Source organism: Emydura macquarii, unplaced genomic scaffold (assembly GCF_026122565.2).
Source record: "Emydura macquarii macquarii isolate MOO-44397 ecotype Brisbane River unplaced genomic scaffold, CSIRO-AGI_Emac_v2 contig_1230, whole genome shotgun sequence".
Classification (NCBI taxonomy): domain Eukaryota; kingdom Metazoa; phylum Chordata; order Testudines; family Chelidae; genus Emydura; species Emydura macquarii.
Genome location: NW_027131367.1, coordinates 22,234,926 through 22,253,448, shown reverse-complemented (window position 1 = coordinate 22,253,448; position 18,523 = coordinate 22,234,926). Strand labels below are relative to the sequence as shown.

Genomic DNA, 18,523 nt, shown 5'->3' with positions numbered 1-18,523 from the left:
GCGCTATACATATGGAATGATGGCGTCTAAATTAGCTGTTACCACTGAAGAAAGAGATCTTGGCGTCACTGTGGATAGTGCTCTGAAAACATCCACTCAGTGTGCAGCAGCTGTCAAGAAAGCTAACCGAATGCTGGGACTCATTAGGAAAGGGACAGATAATAAGACAGAAGATATCATATTGCCTCTCTAGAAATCCATGGAGCCACCCACATCTTGAATACTGCATGCAGATCTGATCACCCCATCTCAAAAAAGATATGTCGGAATTGGAAAAGATACAGAAAAGGACAACTAAAATGATTAGAGATAAGGAAAAGCTTCCATATGAGGAGAGATTAATAAGGCTGGGACTTTTCAGCTTGGAAAAGAGATGACTAAGGGGGGATATGATAGAGATCTATTAAATCATGACTGGTGTGGAGAAAGTAAATAAAGAAGTGATATTTATTCCTTCTTATAACACAAGAACTTAGGGTCACCAAATGAAATGAATAGGCAGCAGGACAAAAGGAACAAAATGAACAAAAGTTAGTATTGCTTCACACAATGCAGTCAACCTGTGGAACTCCTTGCCAGAGGATGTTGTGAAGGCCAAAACTATTAAGCGGTTAAAAAAAGAACTAAAGTTTATGAAGGACAGGTCATCAATGGCTATTAGCCAGGATAGGCAGGGATTGCTGTTTGCTGGAGACTGGGAATGGCTAACGGGATGGATCACTTGATGATTGCCTGTTCTGTTCATTCCCTTTGAAGCACCTGGCACTGGCCACTGCTGGAAACAGGATCCTGGGCTAGATGGACCATTGGCCTGACCTAGTCTGGCCATTCTCATGTTCTTCACAAGTCAAGCTATTATCATGCCAGCGTTCCTTTAGCTGGCTGTAGTGACAGGTGCTTTAGCCCAGTGGTTCTCAACCACGTGGTACACATACCTCTGGGGGTACCCAGGAGTCTTCCAGAGGGTACATCAACTCCTCTAGATATTTACCTAACTTTACAACAAGCTACATAAAAAGCACTAGCAAAGTAAGTACAAACTAAAATTTCATACAGACATGACTGGTTTATACTGCTCTGTATACTACACACTGGCATGGAAGTACAATATTTATATTCCAGTTGATTCATTTTGTAATTATATGGTAACAATGGGAAAGTCAGCAATTTTCAGTAAGCGTGTGCTGTGACACTGTTGTATTTTCATGTCTGATTTTGTATGGAAGTAGTTTTTAAGTGAGGTGAAACTTGGGGCACACAAGACAAATCAGCCCCTGAAAGGGGACCTGTAGTCTGGAAAGGCTGAGAACCACTGCCCTACAGCACTGAGCTGTTCCTGTGGACCCCCCCACCATGCCTTGCACCCCTCCTCAGCTTCCTTCCACACCCTCATGTGCCCTGCACAAGCAGAGCTGTGCAAATACCCCACTCTTGACTTTGGCAGCTGAACTTAAAACTCGAAAATACATTCAGTTTGGGTCAAACAAAACGAATTGGGGCTTTTTGTAAAATAAAATCAAGGTAAAACCTGAAACCAAAAGTACCTTTGAATCAAAAAGAAACATTTTGACCTTTTTTTCCTCTCCCCTTCTGCCGCCCTGGAAACAACTAGGCACATTTGACAGGAATTTGCAAAATGTTTCAGCCGACCCAAATCTGCATTTTTGGTGGGGAAAAAAGCTCAGTCCAAAAAACTTTGCCCAGCTCCATTCATCAGCCTGAGGCTGCGGGGGTGAGGGGCGCAGAGGAACTTGCCCAGGCAGGGCCTGCTCTTGTGTCCTTAATAAGGACCGGAGACAGTCTCCTCCAAGCACGGGAGACGTGCACTGAGGGAGTCAGCAGGCAGCCGCTCCACCCCATCTTCCCTCACTCCCGGCCCCATCTTCTGCCTACTTGTAGCACATGGGAGATTCCCAACTCGCAGAGCTCCGCCTCCGCCTCACGTTGGCTCCGCCTGCACCCGCGTGCTGGGGTCAGTGGGAGCACTCAGCAGGGCAGGGAGTCACTGCTAAGCTGGTCCTCCTGCTGTGCCCCTACCCCACGAAGGGGGTGCTAGGATGCACCCTTCCCCCTGTGGATCTCCCCAGCCCAGCTAACCAGGCTGGTGCCAGGGAGTGTCTGCCCCTAGGCCGGTGTTTTCAGCCTGTGCAGGGAGAGCAGGGGACGTCTCCTCTTTGGGTTGAGAAGCTGCCGTCCTAGCCAGACAGTTTCCACGACTGTCCCCTGTTCAGCTGGGTGCCCAGGGCAGGACCCAGAGTTTTCTTCCTGCAGCATACAGACCACCCAGGTCTGGGCCTGTGGGATGGCTGGGTGGGAATTCCCAACATGCACCCGCCAGCCCTCCCGTCCGGAAATGGCAGACTCCAGCGAGCTGCGCTCATGGCAGGGCGCTGTTAGAGAGGCTGAGGGAACACAGTGGGGGGCTGGGTTACGTAAGCACCCTTATTCACAGGCCCAGATCCCTCTCCAGCCACAGCACAAAACGACATGTGGGGTGGGGGACGGTTTAGTCAATACGAATTCCTCTGTGTACTGCCTCCACGCCGGGCCCTGGCGAGGAAGCTGAAAGGAGGGGTCTGACTTTGTGTCCCATGGCCCCTGGGAACTCCCGGCTTAAGGCTCCTGCTTCTGAGACCCTCGTTTGCTCAGCTAGTCAGTAGCGAGAGCCTGGGTTTTGCCCACACAGAGCATGGGAATGTGAGGCCGGGTAGTCGTAGTCTGAGTGTGCAGGGGCAGGCCTGTCTGTGTGTGTGTGCAAGGGCAGGCGTGTGTGTGTGTGTGTGTGTGTGTGTGTGTGCAGGGGCACGCGTCTGTGTGAGTGCGCAGGGGCAGGTTTAAGTGTGCAGGGGCAGGCATGCCTGAGTGAGTGTGCAAGGGCAGACGTGTCTGTGTGTGTGTGGATTTGCACATATGTGAATTTACTGTGCATGTGTACAGAGAGGTGAGCAGTTGCGTGTGTGTGTGTGTGTGCAAGGACTATTTGGGTATTTAGTCACTTACCTGTGGGAGGCACATAGCCTAGCCCGCACCTCACGTTTCCTTATGTGCAGCAAAACTCCTCCTCCTTGCACTGCTCTCCAGCTGCGTCTCCTTGTTCCTGGCGGTCAAGCACCTTGTGACCACTTTAAATAAAGCCCCTTCCCCTCTTCTTGTCTCCCATGTGCTGAGCCCCTGTGTGGAGACCTGACAAGCTTTTACCTGCCAAGATCTGGGACAAGGGCCCTGCATTCTGGCTGGTGCCATCACTAACCCTCAGCCCCCAGAGCAGGGTGCCGCTTCCACCCTCACCCTGCAGCAGCTGTCAGTCAGGGCTCTGCTCTGGGCTCGTCTGGAGCTGAGCAATGCTGCAACAGTGAAACCTGCAGTGACTTTCCACCAAGAACCCCATCCCTGCTCTGGCCTTGGGAGACCACCTGCCACTAAAGATGGGTTCAAGAGGCAGAGTTCAGACCTGGATCCCAATTGTAGCCAAGTCCAGAAGGAAGGGAGTGTATGTGTGTGGGGGGGGTGCAGGTTGGAGCTACTATCTTGGGCTGGGCCCATCTCTGAAGCCTCTGGTGCTGGCCACTGTCAGAGACTGAATTCACTGGACTGTGGGTCTGATCCAGTCAGGCAAGCCCTATGTTCCCATGTTAAAAAACATGTTGAATAGAAGGTGATTGGCAGCATGTCCATAACAAACAGTGCACCATTGATTTAGTCCTTTACGTTGGAGGGAGTGTCTTGCAATGTTCAGATGTTTTTCACCTTGGCTAGCAGGTTTAGTCCTTGGACTAGTAAGTGCCAGGTAACTCTTCAGGCTCTCCCCCGCCAAACTTTATGTTGCAGATACAGCTGCTCAAACACTCTCTATGCCCTACGAGCGATCTGAGCAGGATGATTGAGGAGGCAGGGTGTGTCCCTGCGCTTGCAAAGTTTCATGGCAAAAAACACACATTGCCTCTGCACTTGCCTGATCTCCAGCAGAAACGTCTGCAGGCAAACTACAAGCAGCTTAAGACTATCAGAAGACAGAGATGTAGACTCGTTCCCCTCTTCCAGCAGTTTTTATCTCATTCGTTCTCTTGCCAGCAATGCCCCTCTGCCATGTACATTGGCCAAAGCGGACTGTCACTTCGCAAAAGAATAAATGGACACAAATCAGACATAAAAAATAACATCCATAAACCAGTCGGAGAGCACTTCAGTCTCCCAGCACACTCTGTCAATGACTTGAAAGTTGCCATACTTCTACAAAAAAACTTCAAAAACAGACTTCAGCGAGAAACTGCAGAGCTGGAACTCATCTGCAAACTTGACACAATCAGCCTGGGTCTGAATCGGGACTTGGAATGGTTCTCTCATTACAAGAAGTAATTGTCACTGTTCACACATTCTCACCTCCTAATCAATGGTTGTGAATAGGCCTCAACTGCTCTAACTGAATGGACTTTACTTTTATCTACCTTCCCCATTGTTGTTCCTTACCCTTGGATATGTATATATATAGCTCCTATGTGATTTCTATTCCTGACATCTGACTAAGTGGGTTACAGCCCACGAAAGCTTATGCCTGCAGAAATTAAATGTGTTAGTCTTTAAAGTGCTACAGAACTCTCGTTGTTTTTGCTGTATACAGACTAACACGGTCACCCCTCTGGAACTTTTCTTTATGGAGGATGATGTCCCAGGTATTCTACTATTTATCGTCCAAGTAAAGTCTGGCTTCGAAAGAATAATCAGCAACTCTAAAGAAAGAAGGGGGAAATGACAGAGCCTTCTTAATGCTCAGCCTCTCTGGCTGAATCTAGCTGGCTTGCCTGCGTCAGAAACATTTCTTCACAGTTGGCACTTCATGCATATTGCATGCTTGTTAGGAGGAGAGAACAGCTACTGTGTTGGCTTTGATGTAATGCAGATCGCTAGGCAGAACCGTTGCGATGAGGAGCACATCTGGCAAAGTTGAGGAAATAGAAATAAAGGAGAAATCCAGCTGCCCAGCAGCTTTCCATACATATGTTGGGCCAGAGTCCGATCACAGCACCATTGAAGTGCGGCACCATTGAAGTCAGTCCAGTAGCTCCACTTTTAGGGATCCGGCCTGCAAGCTGCAGAACTCTCCTGCCTCAATCCAGCAATGAATTTACAGCCACCAAGAGCTGTGCTGAAGGCAATGGACCTGATTCTCAGTTACTCTAGGGCTTGTCTACACATGGGGTTTGTTGTGTGCTAACTTTAGTTTGCGCACATTACAGTGACCTGCATCCACATGATACAATTGCTAAAGCATACTAACTGGCCGGCTGATACGCCTTCTTTAATCCACTTTGAAAGTGTATTAAATTCATTGTGCGCTGAGTTAGTGCGGACTCATGTTTATGTGCACACTGCTCGTTCGCACAAGCTTGGCAGTCCTCCAGCTGCTATCCCACACTGCTTTGCATGATGCCAGGTCTGGCCTGTTTGTTTATTTGTGTGCCTGCCACTGCACATGAATCAAGCTGACTATTTGTCACTCCCCTTTTAAATGCTGATGCGAAGCCAAAGTCAGACTTCTTTGCAACACTCCGGCAGGGCAAAGAGGGAATCCCGTGGGAATATATTGCATTGACATCAATGGAAGGCCCCTTTATGCTTCTCGAACATTACAAAGGGGCCTTAGTGTCGATGAGAATCAAGCCCAATGAGCTTGGAGTAAGTGTGTGTACGTGTGCTTTGCTGGCTTGGCAAGAATACTCTGCACTTTGCAGGATTAGCCTGTACTTGGGTGTCCTGAGATCAGAGTCTGGCCCGGTGTCTCCATGAATTGTTTTCATAGATATACAGGTTCAGAGATGGTACGGCCAGAAGGGACCATTGTGATCATCTGGTCTGACCTCATGTAGCACAGGCCAGAGACCTTCTCTGAATTAATTCGTGTTGGAAAGAGAGCAGATGCTTTAGGAAAACAGCCCATCTTGATTTAAAACTTGTCAGTGGTGAAGATTCCACCACGACCCTTAGTAAGTTGTTCCAATGGTTGATTACCCTCACTGTAAAATATTGCACCTTATTTCCAGTCTGAATTTGTCTAGCTTCAACTTCCAGCCACTGGATCTTATTATACCCGTGTCTGCTAGATTGAAGAGCCCATTTTCAAATATTTGTTCCCCATGCAGGTACTTATAGACTGTGATCAAGTCACCCTTTAACTGTCTCTTTGTTAAGATCATTAACAAAATTTGTTAGATTGAGCAAATTTTAAAATGACAGGACCATTCCTGGCCTTTGCTGAGGCTTCTCTGAGATTTGAACGAGAGACCTGCTTGCATCCAAAACAACAGTCAAACCCCTACATCAACAAGCTGCTTTTATCCCCTTGTCTCCTGTTTTCTAATCCAATTCATTTCATGTTTCATTTGCAGAAGAGGAAATTGTTTCCATGGCCGATTCGACTACAACCATGGGTGACATAGAAGGGGAGCTCTTTAAAATCGAGAGGATAAGAGAGGTCCTGGTGAGAAGGGAGTCAGAGCTGAGATACATGTGAGTATGTAGTCTCCTCCTTTGGGTTCTCCTGGGATATCTTCTGTCCCCTTGGGTGGTGCATCTCCAGGGAACTGCAGAATGAGTCACAGCTCAAGACTTCTTCCCCACTTGAACAGGAGCCTGTCTGGGAGCGAATCTGGCTCAACATTCAGCACTTGTGAGCAATCGCATCTGAGCAGGTTTTGTTGCAAAAACAGCCATTTTGTCGAAAATAACAAGATTCCAGGGTTGTGAAAAACAGGAGTTTGTGTAAAATATCACAGAGAAATTCTCCTCACATCTCCCATGTCACTGGTTCATTGCCACAGCCAGTGCCTGGCTGAGATTGGGGCAGGAGTGAAAGCAAGTTGTCTGGAGCTCAACCCAGACATGATCTAGGTTTTCATAGTTTTAAGGCCAAAAGGGGCCCCCAGGGTAATCTAGTCTGACCTCTTGCATAACACAGGCTGTAGATTTTACCTGGTAATCCATGCATCAAGGCCATTGTTAGAAATAACTAAACAGGTTGTCCCTGGGGCGATTGGGGAGACGGAACCTTTATTGCCTGCTTGTTCCACCTCCACGCCGCGAGTGAGCAACGAGGGGGTTACTTTACAATTCTTTTATCCATAACAGTCTGTAAATGTGTACGTTTCTAGCAACTCCCCATAGACCCTTATTTGGTTACAGTGACACCTATAAAATGAATATTAACAACGACATGATGAATGTAATGATACCTGCCCCTGTTTGTTGTGTACAGGATTACCATACAGAGGGCAGGCACATCACCTTAAAACCTATACATTTTACACTAACATTCTTTGAAGTAAAGGCATGCTGGGGGGGGAGGGGGTGGAGAGAGAAGATAATGCTTTCTTCCCACCAAAGATCTTGTTCAGAAGTGGCGATAGTTATTTTGTTAGCCTCATCCCTTGTGCAGATGGCCAGGAAGGGAGGAAAAGAAGCGAGATAACACACTCTAACTAGAATTTACACCAATTAACAGAAACAAGGTTTGCCCTTGCCGTGACCCCGTTCCCTGTAACTTAGGCCTGACCACTTGTCCAGCGTTTAACTCTTTGCTCTCCTACAGCCACCACTTGAGGTTTAGAAAGAGAAACCCAGTCTTGCTTTAAAGACTTCAAGTGGTGGAGAAAACGCCCCATCCCTGGTCAGGTGATGGTGGTGGGTTGGGGAAAGTAGCCAGAGGAGAAGGCTGAGGTAATATCAACCCTTTGATTGAGGGAGTGCATCCTTGATAGGCCTTCCAAATTGGCAATTTAGGGGTGAATTTTGTCTTCCAGCCACAAGCCCTAGGAGCCCTGCAAGACTAGAGGTGTTGTCTTTTGTTTGCTTTTGTTTCTGTCACCGCTTATCCATCACAGTATTGATGGCTAGAGCCATTCATTGGGTCTCTGGGATTGCAGGAGTGAGAAACATAAAGGCCTGTTTCATTTTTAAGTTTCTAGCCCTTCCCCTTGTGAAGACCCTTCAACGTGTCATTGATACAGAGCAACGCAGACCAGTCACTGGGACTGAAAGGAACAAGTAGCTGGGCTCTACTTCTGCAGCCAGAGGCTGGTGGGGGGAGTGAAAGATTCACACACAGATTCATATATAAATTGAGTCAGCGAAATGTGGGATGACCGGACCCAGAACCTGTGCCAGGCCTGTGCAGAGCAGTGTGACCCATGTGGCCAAGAATCGGTTATGACTGGTGGAGGTGCAGGATAGTAGACAAAACAATTTTCCAGGCCCACCCCTCATAATGCTAAGGCTGGGTCTGCTGGGGACTTGATACTCAAGGATCCAGCTGAGCCCACCAAGCTGTGACTAGAGCAACGAGAAGTATTTGTTACAGAACCTGAAACAACAATGAACCTACAATCCAGCCCAAGGTCATCGGAAGATTTGCTTACTTTATTTGTAATTATGACTCATGCTGTCGCTCGCTGTCTGAGCACCAAAGGGGGAATTTAAACAGCCTGTATCAGGGATACAGCAGGTGGCAGCTGAGCTATGACTTGGCTAGCAGCAGGCATGGCCTACCCTTCGCTTCAGAATCATGACTCACACGACAGTATCTTAACTACACAAGAAAGTTGTGCTGCAATAACTGGAGGTGACAGTTTAAACCCATCTAGTTAAAGCAGTGCAAAGACTGAATGGACATGCTTATTTCTACAGCTGGTCGGCAGCCAGAATTTCTGTTCCATGGGAAATTAAAAAAAAAATTAATCCCAAATTGGAACAAAAATCCAAAATCTTGATATTTCCCATGGAAGGAAAAAATCCAAAAATTTTAATTTGGTATCATTGAAACCTTTTGTTTCAGTAATGTCAGAACATTTCATTTAGATTTTATGTTTAAAATGTTAAATCTAATAGATTATTTGGGATATGAAAATTTAATATTAAAACAAATGTTTTAATGCAACAAATGTTGAAACAAATGGTTTTTACTTTATCAAAATGACATGTTTGACAGACTGAAACGAAATGAGAAAGTCAAAATTGTTCCCTTCGAAAATTTCAGAAAAATTGACGTGCTTGCAAAATGTTTTGATTTTGACAAACTGCATTTTCCCACTGAAAACTATTCCACCAGAAACAAGTTGCACGAACTCTACGCTTCAGTGCAAGAGGGCCTTATATTGACTTAGCTTAAGTTGATTTGGATCAAGTTTGGTTAAACCAAAATAAGCCACTCCTACACCAAAATAAAAGTGTGCACCCAGCCTTTTGCACTGGTTAAACACTATCAGTTCAGAAGCCAATTCATGTTATTCTAGTATAACTTTCTCATGTAGACAAGTCGTAACACCTCACTGGAGTGCATGGTCCTTTACAGCAGCAATGGGTCATGGGGACGTATAAAAAGGGGTAGGAAGTATATTTCCCCTCCTCACACACGCCTCTTCAATGCTTCAGGGTATAATTTCCCCTTTCTTCAAGTCCTTCCCCAGAGGAAGGAGTTTTCTATGAGGCCCTATGGAATGCAGAACTGCCCACCCCCTGCTGGCATGTCCACAGTGACCCCTGCTGCTGTCGTTTTGGGGAGCATAAGCCTGGGCTTAGGACTGGAACCTGAGTCTAGCCCAGAGCATCCCTGGTCCATCCAGAAGGAGGCACTCCCAGGTATCCATGTCCATCCAGATGTCGCTCTCAAATAGCCGGACGTCTCTGACGTACCTGTTTCTGGACCGTTACTGTAAAGCCGCTTCCTAAAACTCTCCCCTTCCCCAGCCCTCTTTGGGGATCCCTCACTCATCAAATCAAGCCAAAGGGGAAACATTGCACATGAAAGGCTTGGTGAGCATCAGCGCCTGATCCCCGCCTTCCTCAGTGCCAGTTGCTCTGGTGCACCATGGCCTTTTCCTCCCTGACTCAGCACAGGGACTGCTTCAGCTTTGGCAGCCAGAAGCCCAGGAAGGGGATTTTCCCTGGGACTGATTTCACTGCTGCACTAAACAGTTTCTGTTAGAAGAGAACCCGGAGTCACTCCACGCCTGAAGCAGATGACGCAAGGCACCGAATTCTGTAACACCAGAGGTAGCTGCCCACGTCTCTAACAGGGAGGTGTGTCCCAGGCAAACTACAGGTTCCAGCATGCAATGCTCCGTTGTGATCTGAGCCGGGCACAGAGGCCAGCTACTCTAAAACTGGCTTATAGACTCCAGGTGGGAGTGGGAGGTAGTGAGCAGGATGAGGGAGGGGGCGTAGTTGGTTTGTGCTGCCCTACGTGTATTCCTCACTCATGGAGGTGGACCATGGAAAATAGAGTATATGAGAAAGCAGCTCTTAGACTGTTCTAGCTTACACCAAGGACTGAGCACAGCCCCGGGACAAGGGGTTTTACACCACCTTCACTCGCTGCCCTCCATCTCTGCCCCAAGCACAGGAATCAAGTAAGCACAATTTTGAGTCATGAAAAGACGGTCCCTCGGTCTGAGCCACTCGGGTTTTGATGGCTTGTGTCAAAGCTCGTTATTTTACTGCCGTTCCTTTCTTTTTCTTTGCTTTTCTGCAGCACGTTTCATCTGAGGATCTCAAAGCACTCTGTGAACAATATCATTCCAAATGCTCTCTCTAATTATGCCTTCCTATACTCTTCTCTAGGATAGGGATAATTCTCCCTATCTTACAGATGGGGAAACTGAGTCCAGAGGGATGATGTGACTTGTCCCAGGTCACCCAACAAGTCAATGACAGTCAGAAATTGAACTCCTAGATCCAAGTCCTCTGCTTGAACCAGTAAACATACTCCCTTCCTCCGAGGGCTTTAAAACGTGAACTAACTCCCCAAGAAACAATGGGGTTTCTCTGCTATCTCAGGGGTGGAAGTAAGTATGAGTCCATTTTCTTTGGTTTGAGAGTTACTCACTATTCAAATCATAACAGACTGGCTCATCCTGTTAGTGGAAGATTGCAGCACTGGGCACTAGATCCACTGGGAGATAACCTTACATTCATTCACGAATCACTGAAGTAACAGCTATGAAAGGCACCTGGCTGTGAATGGAAGGAAGGTCAATGCATTTCACTGTGATTTTATTTGCTTATGTGTCTATGTGAGCAAGGTCCTGGGTGTCCAAAGAATACAAACACCACTCATTTGGGTTTGTACACACAGGGCCCAAGCATAATTTTTTCGGGCCCAGTACAAACTTTTAAAACGGGCTCCCTCGCATAATGGGGTAATGGGGGTTGCAGCCTGGGCCGGGCCCCCCAGGGTCTCCGGGCCCCAGTAAAGTGTACGCTTTTTTTCCCCCATGTGGGGGCCCTGTGTACACACTACCACTTATGTTGGTATAACCCGTGTCACTCAGGGATATGAACAAGCCACCCCCCGAGTGACGTACGTTGCATTGACCTAAGCACGGGTGTGAAGAGTGCTGTGTCGGCGGGATAGCTACTGCCCTCGCGGAGGTGGTTTATTATAGTGACGGGAGAGCATGCTCATCATAGCGCTTCTAGTGTAGACTAGCCCTCAGGCATCTAATGCAGGAGCCCCTGTTTCAATGCTGGCTTCCCCTATCTTATGTGACAGTTGTAAAGCTCCCTGCTGGGTCCAGTGTTCACACTGTGCAGCACGTTTGTACAAGTCCCAGTAGGGCTTCCGAAGCAGCACCCACAGCTGGACTTCCACAGACAGTCAGGCAACCCCAGCTGAGCACCAACGGCTCTTTCTGACATGTTCCCAAGTAAACCCGCTTGACTTGGAGCTGACGCAATAGCCTGGATCCTCCCCTGGGCTGTTCCAGTGGGCACTTGGAGTGCGTAAGTTTCAGCAGCTATAAGTGGGATCTGACATCACACCCACTCCTGTGTGTTTGAAAACTGACCTGCAGTTTGACTGGACTAAGAAGTGAAAAAATCATTGCAAATACCTGCCACCTGGCTCATGAGGGCCAGGTTTAACGGTGCAATATCGGCCATATGAATCGTGTTCCCCTTTGCATCCCATAACCACTTTGCAGCTCACGCTAGTCTCTAGTTCAGAGTCCTTCAGGCAGGATCAGAGCTGCTTTTTCTTTGGCTGCCTGAAAGCTGCTTGACATGGAATGTGTTCTACACCCTATGGACAGCTCATTAAACAAAGTGCTGAAGGTTTCTGAGAGGCACCGGTCACCAACAGTATGTGCCAAATGAAGCACACGACCATGCTTGCATTTGCACATCCTGCAAGACTTTATCCCATTGCAGTCCTAATTCCGCATGCATACAGCTCTTGCGAGTGCAGTGGGGGAAGGGACTGCATGAGGCTGCCATTGCAGCATCCCTTATCTCCGTCCCAAGTGAAGTAGCAATGAAACATTCCTTCCATGCAGCCCAGGAGGTTTCCTCTGCACGTCTGTGACCCAAAGCAGAGCTGACAGCCCTCGTTTCAGAACAGCCAGGGTGGATGGGAGCTGGTTATTGCGATGCTAATTGGACTGTGAGCAAGAAGGAAAAGGCAGCTAGAGAAACGGCCTTTCTTTTTGTGTCTCCATTTCTGTTGTTAATTTCAACTCAGATGATTGCTTCTAAAATCAGTGATTTCCTGGTAAACTCTTTGGATTGGAGGGCATGGCCTCTCAGCACCTTTCATTGGCTAAACTCAGAGGCAGCATGGTTCAAAGGAACGTGGGGCTCCAGAACATGATCCTTGCCTCTCAGTGGAATTCATAGCCCTGAGGTAGGCCCCCCAGGCTCCCCAGACAGTACCCTTTACAATCCTTTGATGCTGCAGCCTCCAGCTCGGACTGCCACAAACAGCTTCCAGCATGCCAGTCACCCCCAGCTATGTCGGTGTGTGCTGCAGCCAGCCAGCCACCCCTTGGCTCTCACCAGCCTGGGTTATACTGCAGGGTGACCACAACACACTCCCAGTTTTAGATTTTCCACAGCACTTTCCGGGACCATACAAGTTTATATAAAGTCCATTATCGCTTTATCTTGCCACCCAAATGGAGTTTCCCAGGCACTTCAATTTAAGCACACTGGATTAGCTAAAACAAGTTCGTTAACTACAACGAGAGAGATTTTATGTGACTACAAGTAATGAGGCTTAAAAGTCAGAAATGGTTACAGGAAAAATAAAGATAAAACACAACAGGTTTCTAACTTAACAAACTATGTTAAATTCAAAGCAAAGTTTTCTCATCACATGCTCTCAGCAGTCTTACTGACCAAACTTCTTAGATCAGGACCCCTGCCCCCACTCCAATGAATGTTTCCTTTGTCTTGTCACTTCAGGCCCATGAAGGAAATGGGCAGAGGGGGATGTCTTGGGGTCCCTTCTTTTTATAGCCTCTTTTTATAATTTCCAGCTGAGATTCAGGAAACAAAGAGTCTATGTGAAAGGATGTTCTCTGCTGCTTTCTCCTCACCTGTCTGAGCGCCATTTTGTTTCCCTTCCTGCTTGACAACTCTGTTTACTGCTTAAATACAAATTAGGCAGAGCACACGTTCCTTTGTGTGAGACAGACCTGTTTACCAGCCTGAGTTTGGAACATGTGTTAACACCATGCAGAGGACTCTTAAAACTTCACATACAATGTCTCCACATGGAGCAATTTCAAAACTTCCTGGGGCTTTGAACGGGGAGGGGCACATGCCTGTGTAGCTGGAGTGCAGGGCAGTGCAGCTGAGTTCAAACCAGTGAGCAGACCGGTCAGGTTGGGCATTGTGGGATAGTGCCTGGAGCCCAGTTACAGCGCACAGCGTCTACACTGACGCTTTGTCACTCTAACTTTGCTGCAAAAAGCTCCACGCCTCTTGTCGAGGTGGTTTTATTGTGTCACCAAAGCAGGGGAGTTTTGTCGCTGGGGGAGCATTGCAGTGTGCGCACCACCACCGTTGTGTTGCCAAATGCTGACTCTTGTCGACAAAACTCTATAGTGTAGTCGAAGACCAGCCTGAAAAGACTAAACATGGAGATGCAGAACATGGGAGAATTTCTGTCAGTAGCCGCCCTCTCTTCAACTTCATTTTGCTACAATGAGGTTAAGAGTCCAAGGTCACCTCAACCGGTGTGGCACAGAGACTGGGAACAGTATGTGGGCTATAGAGACCCTGCTTAGAAGACCGTAAAAAAGCCAGTATGATATTGGACCATGTATGCTTTGGAAGAATCATGGAGGAAGGAGGGAATAGTGCCAATCTGTTCAGTTCTGTTGAGACTGCTCCTGGGAAACTGTTTTCAGCTGCAATCCTCAAAGGTATTTCAGTGCCGAATAACCACTGATCTGAGGATCTGGGTCCTCATCACTAGAAAGACTAATGAAAGAGAACTGAGAAAAGAGCAAGGGAAATGTTTAAAGGGCTGGAAGGATTGATTTATGGGGGAAGATAAATATCTATAGCTCCCACCCACTGTAAAGAGATGGTTCTAAACATTAAAAAGAGACTGTACTGAGCATGCTCCTTCCCCACAACCTGCCCCCATGGAGCCTCACACATGGCAGGCATAGCACTAGAGCCTCAGATGGCAGCATGTAGTAACAGCAGCTGCCACTGCGTTGGGAGTCAGTAGGAAACCGTGAATTCAAGTCTCATCTTCTCAACTAACTGGTACTAATAAAAGTCACAGCCCTGCCCGAGGAGGTAGGCTGGTGTCATTCATCCTTTCTACAAATAAGATAACGGAGAGGTGTACAATTGACCCAAGATCTTAAAGGAGTTTCTCACAGGGATTCTTGAGAAAGTTAAAAGGAACTAGTAGCTGTGAAAACCTGTGCTGTGACACGGGTGTGATTCATAAAGTCAGGCAGCCAAAAATGGTGGAGAATTTAAAAATTGGCTGATAAGAGACCGTGAATCTCAGTGATTACTGAACATGGTGATATTCTGAACAGAAAGAGTTCTCAGCCAGCTTGGAGCTGTTCCCATCACTTCACACTGGTTCAAAGGACTAGAATGGTACAGTGTGATGTCTGGGATTGTTGTGTTCTGTGGTTTGTGTTGTGTTGATTTGTGCAGATGGCTAATGAAGAATTTCTGCTGTGGTGACGGGCTACATGTGTTTGTGGTTATTGTGTCTGCTGTATAGTTGTGTCTAGGATGGGTTGTGATGGGAAATTTGTGTTCTTTCATCCAGGTGGCAGTTGGATCAAGTAATCCACCATCTGTGCAGTCTCCCTCCTACAACCAATGAAATTGCTCCATGCAAATTAGGTGTAGAGTAAAGGTGGTGATTGGTTGAGTCACCTCTGATATCACAATGGTCTAGGAGTCTTGGCATGGCAGATACATGCCTTCTTGTAGCTGGACACCTCGCCGTAATTCATAAAACTGGACGGGAACAGTGAAATGCAGTGATGGTTCACCTGGTGATACTGTCAAAAATAAAGAGCTCTCAGCCATACTTGTAGCCGTTTCCAACACTTCACGCTGGCTCTTCAGACATAATAGGCTTCAGTGTGACACTCCTGGAATCTTAGTGTATAGATTAGCTAACGGTGTGCAGGTAATGTGCATCCAGTAAAGCACATTAAACCCGCTCTCCTTCAGAAATAAAATGGCCTTATTTTGCTGTGACGTGATCCTCTGAGGCTTATGCTACAGCAAACTAAGGCTTCTTTGCTTCTGAATGAGAGTGTCACATGGGCAGTGGGGGGAATAAATGCGCTTGAATTTCTGTGCATTAACGTCACAACTTTAGTTAATTTATCTGCATGCCCTCATAAGGCAAATCTCAGCCACACTGCCTATCAGAACCAATGTACCAGATCTGTCTGATTGGCCGTGCTGTTGGTAACCACTAGACTGCCCTCCAGAGGCAAGAATAGGACAATTGGGACAATGAGTGCCAACACTACTCTGCTGTCTAGCAATTAGTTGTGTAAGGCCCTGGCAAAGTGTGTGTCATGTCTCCCTCTCATGACTGGTCCAAATGGAGGATAACAGCCTATTACCACACAAAGAAATCCTTTATCTCAAGTCATAGAGGTCTTTGGTGTGGATCAAAAGGCCTGGAGTTCTAACAGAGCTGGCGGCCAATGCAGGGGGATCTGCATGATTCCACAAAATACAATTTCTGAATGGGATTTTCAAAAGCACCTAAGGAAATTAAGTGTCCGGCTCCCATTGGCTTTCAGTGGAGGATGGGTACCTAAATCCCTTGGTGCTTTCAAAAATACCACCCTCTGGGGTTGGGTTTTCTTTCAGTTTTCTTTTTAAAAAACATAGGAAATTACATACAAAAAACTACATTAAAGCATGTAAAGGTTGTAAAGTCAAACATTCCAATGTTAGGGAACGCCAGAATGAAGGTTGCCTGTGCAACCCTATTCGTTTGATTTATTTGTCCTTGCGCATTATGATATAAAGTTGGATTTTCAAAAGTACAGAAGTGACTTAGAATCATAGAATCATAGAATATTAGCATTGGAAGGGACCTGAGGAGGTCATCTAGTCCAACCCCCTGCTCAAAGCAGGACTAACCTCAGCTATATCATCCCAGCCAGGGCTTTGTCAAGCTGGGCCTTAAAAACCTCTAAGGATGGAGATTCCACCACCTCCCTAGGTAACCCATTCCAGTGCTTCACCATCCTCCTAGTGAAAAACTTTTTCCTAATGTCCAACCTAGACCTCCCCAACTGCAACTTGAGACCATTGCTCCTTGTTCTGTCATCTGCCACCACCGAGAACAGCCTAGCCCCATCCTCCCTGGAACCCCCTTTCAGGTAGTTAAAGGCTGCTATCAAATCCCCCCTCATTCTTCTCTTTTGCAAACTAAACAAGCCCAGTTTCCTCAGCCTCTCCTCATAAGTCCTGTGCTCCAGCCCCCTAATCATTTTTGTTTCCCTCCGCTGTACTCTCTCCAACTTGTCTACATTCTTTTTGTAGTGGGGGGGCCCAAAACTGGACACAATACTCCAAATGTGGCCTCACCAATGCCGAATAGAGGGGAATGATCACTTCCCGTGACCTGCTGGCAATGCTCCTCCTAATGCAGCCCAATGTGCTATTAGCCTTCTTGACAACCAGGGCACACTGCTGACTCATATCCAGCTTTTTATCCACTGTTACCCCCAGGTCCTTTTCTGCAGAGCTGCTGCCTAGCTCATCGGTCCCCAGTCTGTAGCTGTGCATGGGATTCTTCCGTCCTAGGTGCAGGACTCTGCACTTGTCCTTGTTGAATCTCATCAGATTTCTTTTGGCCCAATCCTCCAGTTTGTTTAGGTCCTTCTGTATCCTATCCCTACCTTCCAGGATATCTACCACCCCCCCCAGGTTAGTGTCAGCTTAGAAGCACAACCTTCATTGCAAGTCAATGGAACTTCTACTCTCAAGTTACTTAAGGTTCTTTTGAATCCTGCCTACAGTCTGTTATTGCATGACTGTGTGCTATTTGAGTCCTTATTCATTTGTGGCACAAGACAGTCAGTGAATGAGTGAGCGGGCTGCAAGAAGCCAATGGCTGTTCTCTGTATTTAAGGCACTGGACCAGGACCCAGAAGAACTGGGCTTTAGCTATGGCTCAGATATATATTTCCTATGGGACACTGAGCAGGACCATATTACGATGCATGTGTAACTAGAGCTGGTTGGGATTTTTCTAGCAGAATGATTTTCTGGTGGCGAATGCAATTTCTGCAAAGTTAAAATATTCCCCAGAAAAATGTGGATTTTTGCTGAAAAATTATGAAATCCAAATGCAATTTTTCATTTTGGGTTGGTTTGACCCAAATCAGAATATTTCATTTTTTGAACTGACCCAAAACGTTTAGTTTCGAATCAAGTTTAACAGAACTTTAAATTGCATTTTCCTGTCATGGTGCATTGTCTTATGCGAGTTGTAGTTCTGGCCCCCATTCTCTCCCTGGAGGGTGACATCTCCCATAAGGCTGTGCTGATCTCATTCTGACTGAGTTATCTGGTGAATCATTGGAGTCACATGACTCTGGGTACATTGTGGGGGTTGTTGTCTGACCAGGGAGACTCCCATAAGTCATCCAGACCATCGGAAGATGGAGTTTGATGTTGACGTGGCTGAAAACGAAGCATTTCGAGTCATTTCAACAAACCCAAATGAAACACTTAATTCCAGAATGTTTTGTTTATGTCAGAAATGTCAGAATGACACATTTTGACATTTCTGAATCGATGTGCTTCAGAATTTCTGTACCAAGGAAAATGTTGAAATTTCAGCTTTTCATCATTGCAGCTGTTTTGCAATGAAAGTGAAAAGTGTCTGTTTCCACCCTGGGATATTCTGAATTAGTCTTCTGTCTATTGCCAGGCAGAGTGGTTCTCTGTCTGCTATCGCGTTCCTTTTTCACCTCCAAGTGGTTTTGATCATTTGCAGTTGCCTTTGATGTCAGGTTTTCCACTGACTCTTCTGGGATGGGTCAAGGGTAGACAGCTGAACCTGGCATTACATCACCCGCTGCCTCGGGTGGAGTGACAGCTTCCACCTGCTTGAATGGGCCATCACTGAGCCATGTTTCCCTGCTGACTAACTTTTATTCCAAGACCATAAGGGCATATTTTCAACATAGTTACATTATTCCTTAAATATTACCCATACACGCCTCTCACAATGATT

At 46.8% G+C, this 18,523-nt stretch overlaps 1 protein-coding gene across 1 annotated transcript in view; it reads left to right on the top strand.

Moving 5' to 3' along the window:
- LOC137152924 (bMERB domain-containing protein 1-like) overlaps positions 1-18,523 on the top strand; it is a 49,212-nt gene that overhangs the window by 9,554 nt on the left and 21,135 nt on the right. The window contains exon 2 of the mRNA XM_067547876.1: positions 6,387-6,504. Coding sequence (XP_067403977.1) covers positions 6,387-6,504 — 118 coding nt within the window. The remainder of the gene's footprint in view (positions 1-6,386; positions 6,505-18,523) is intronic.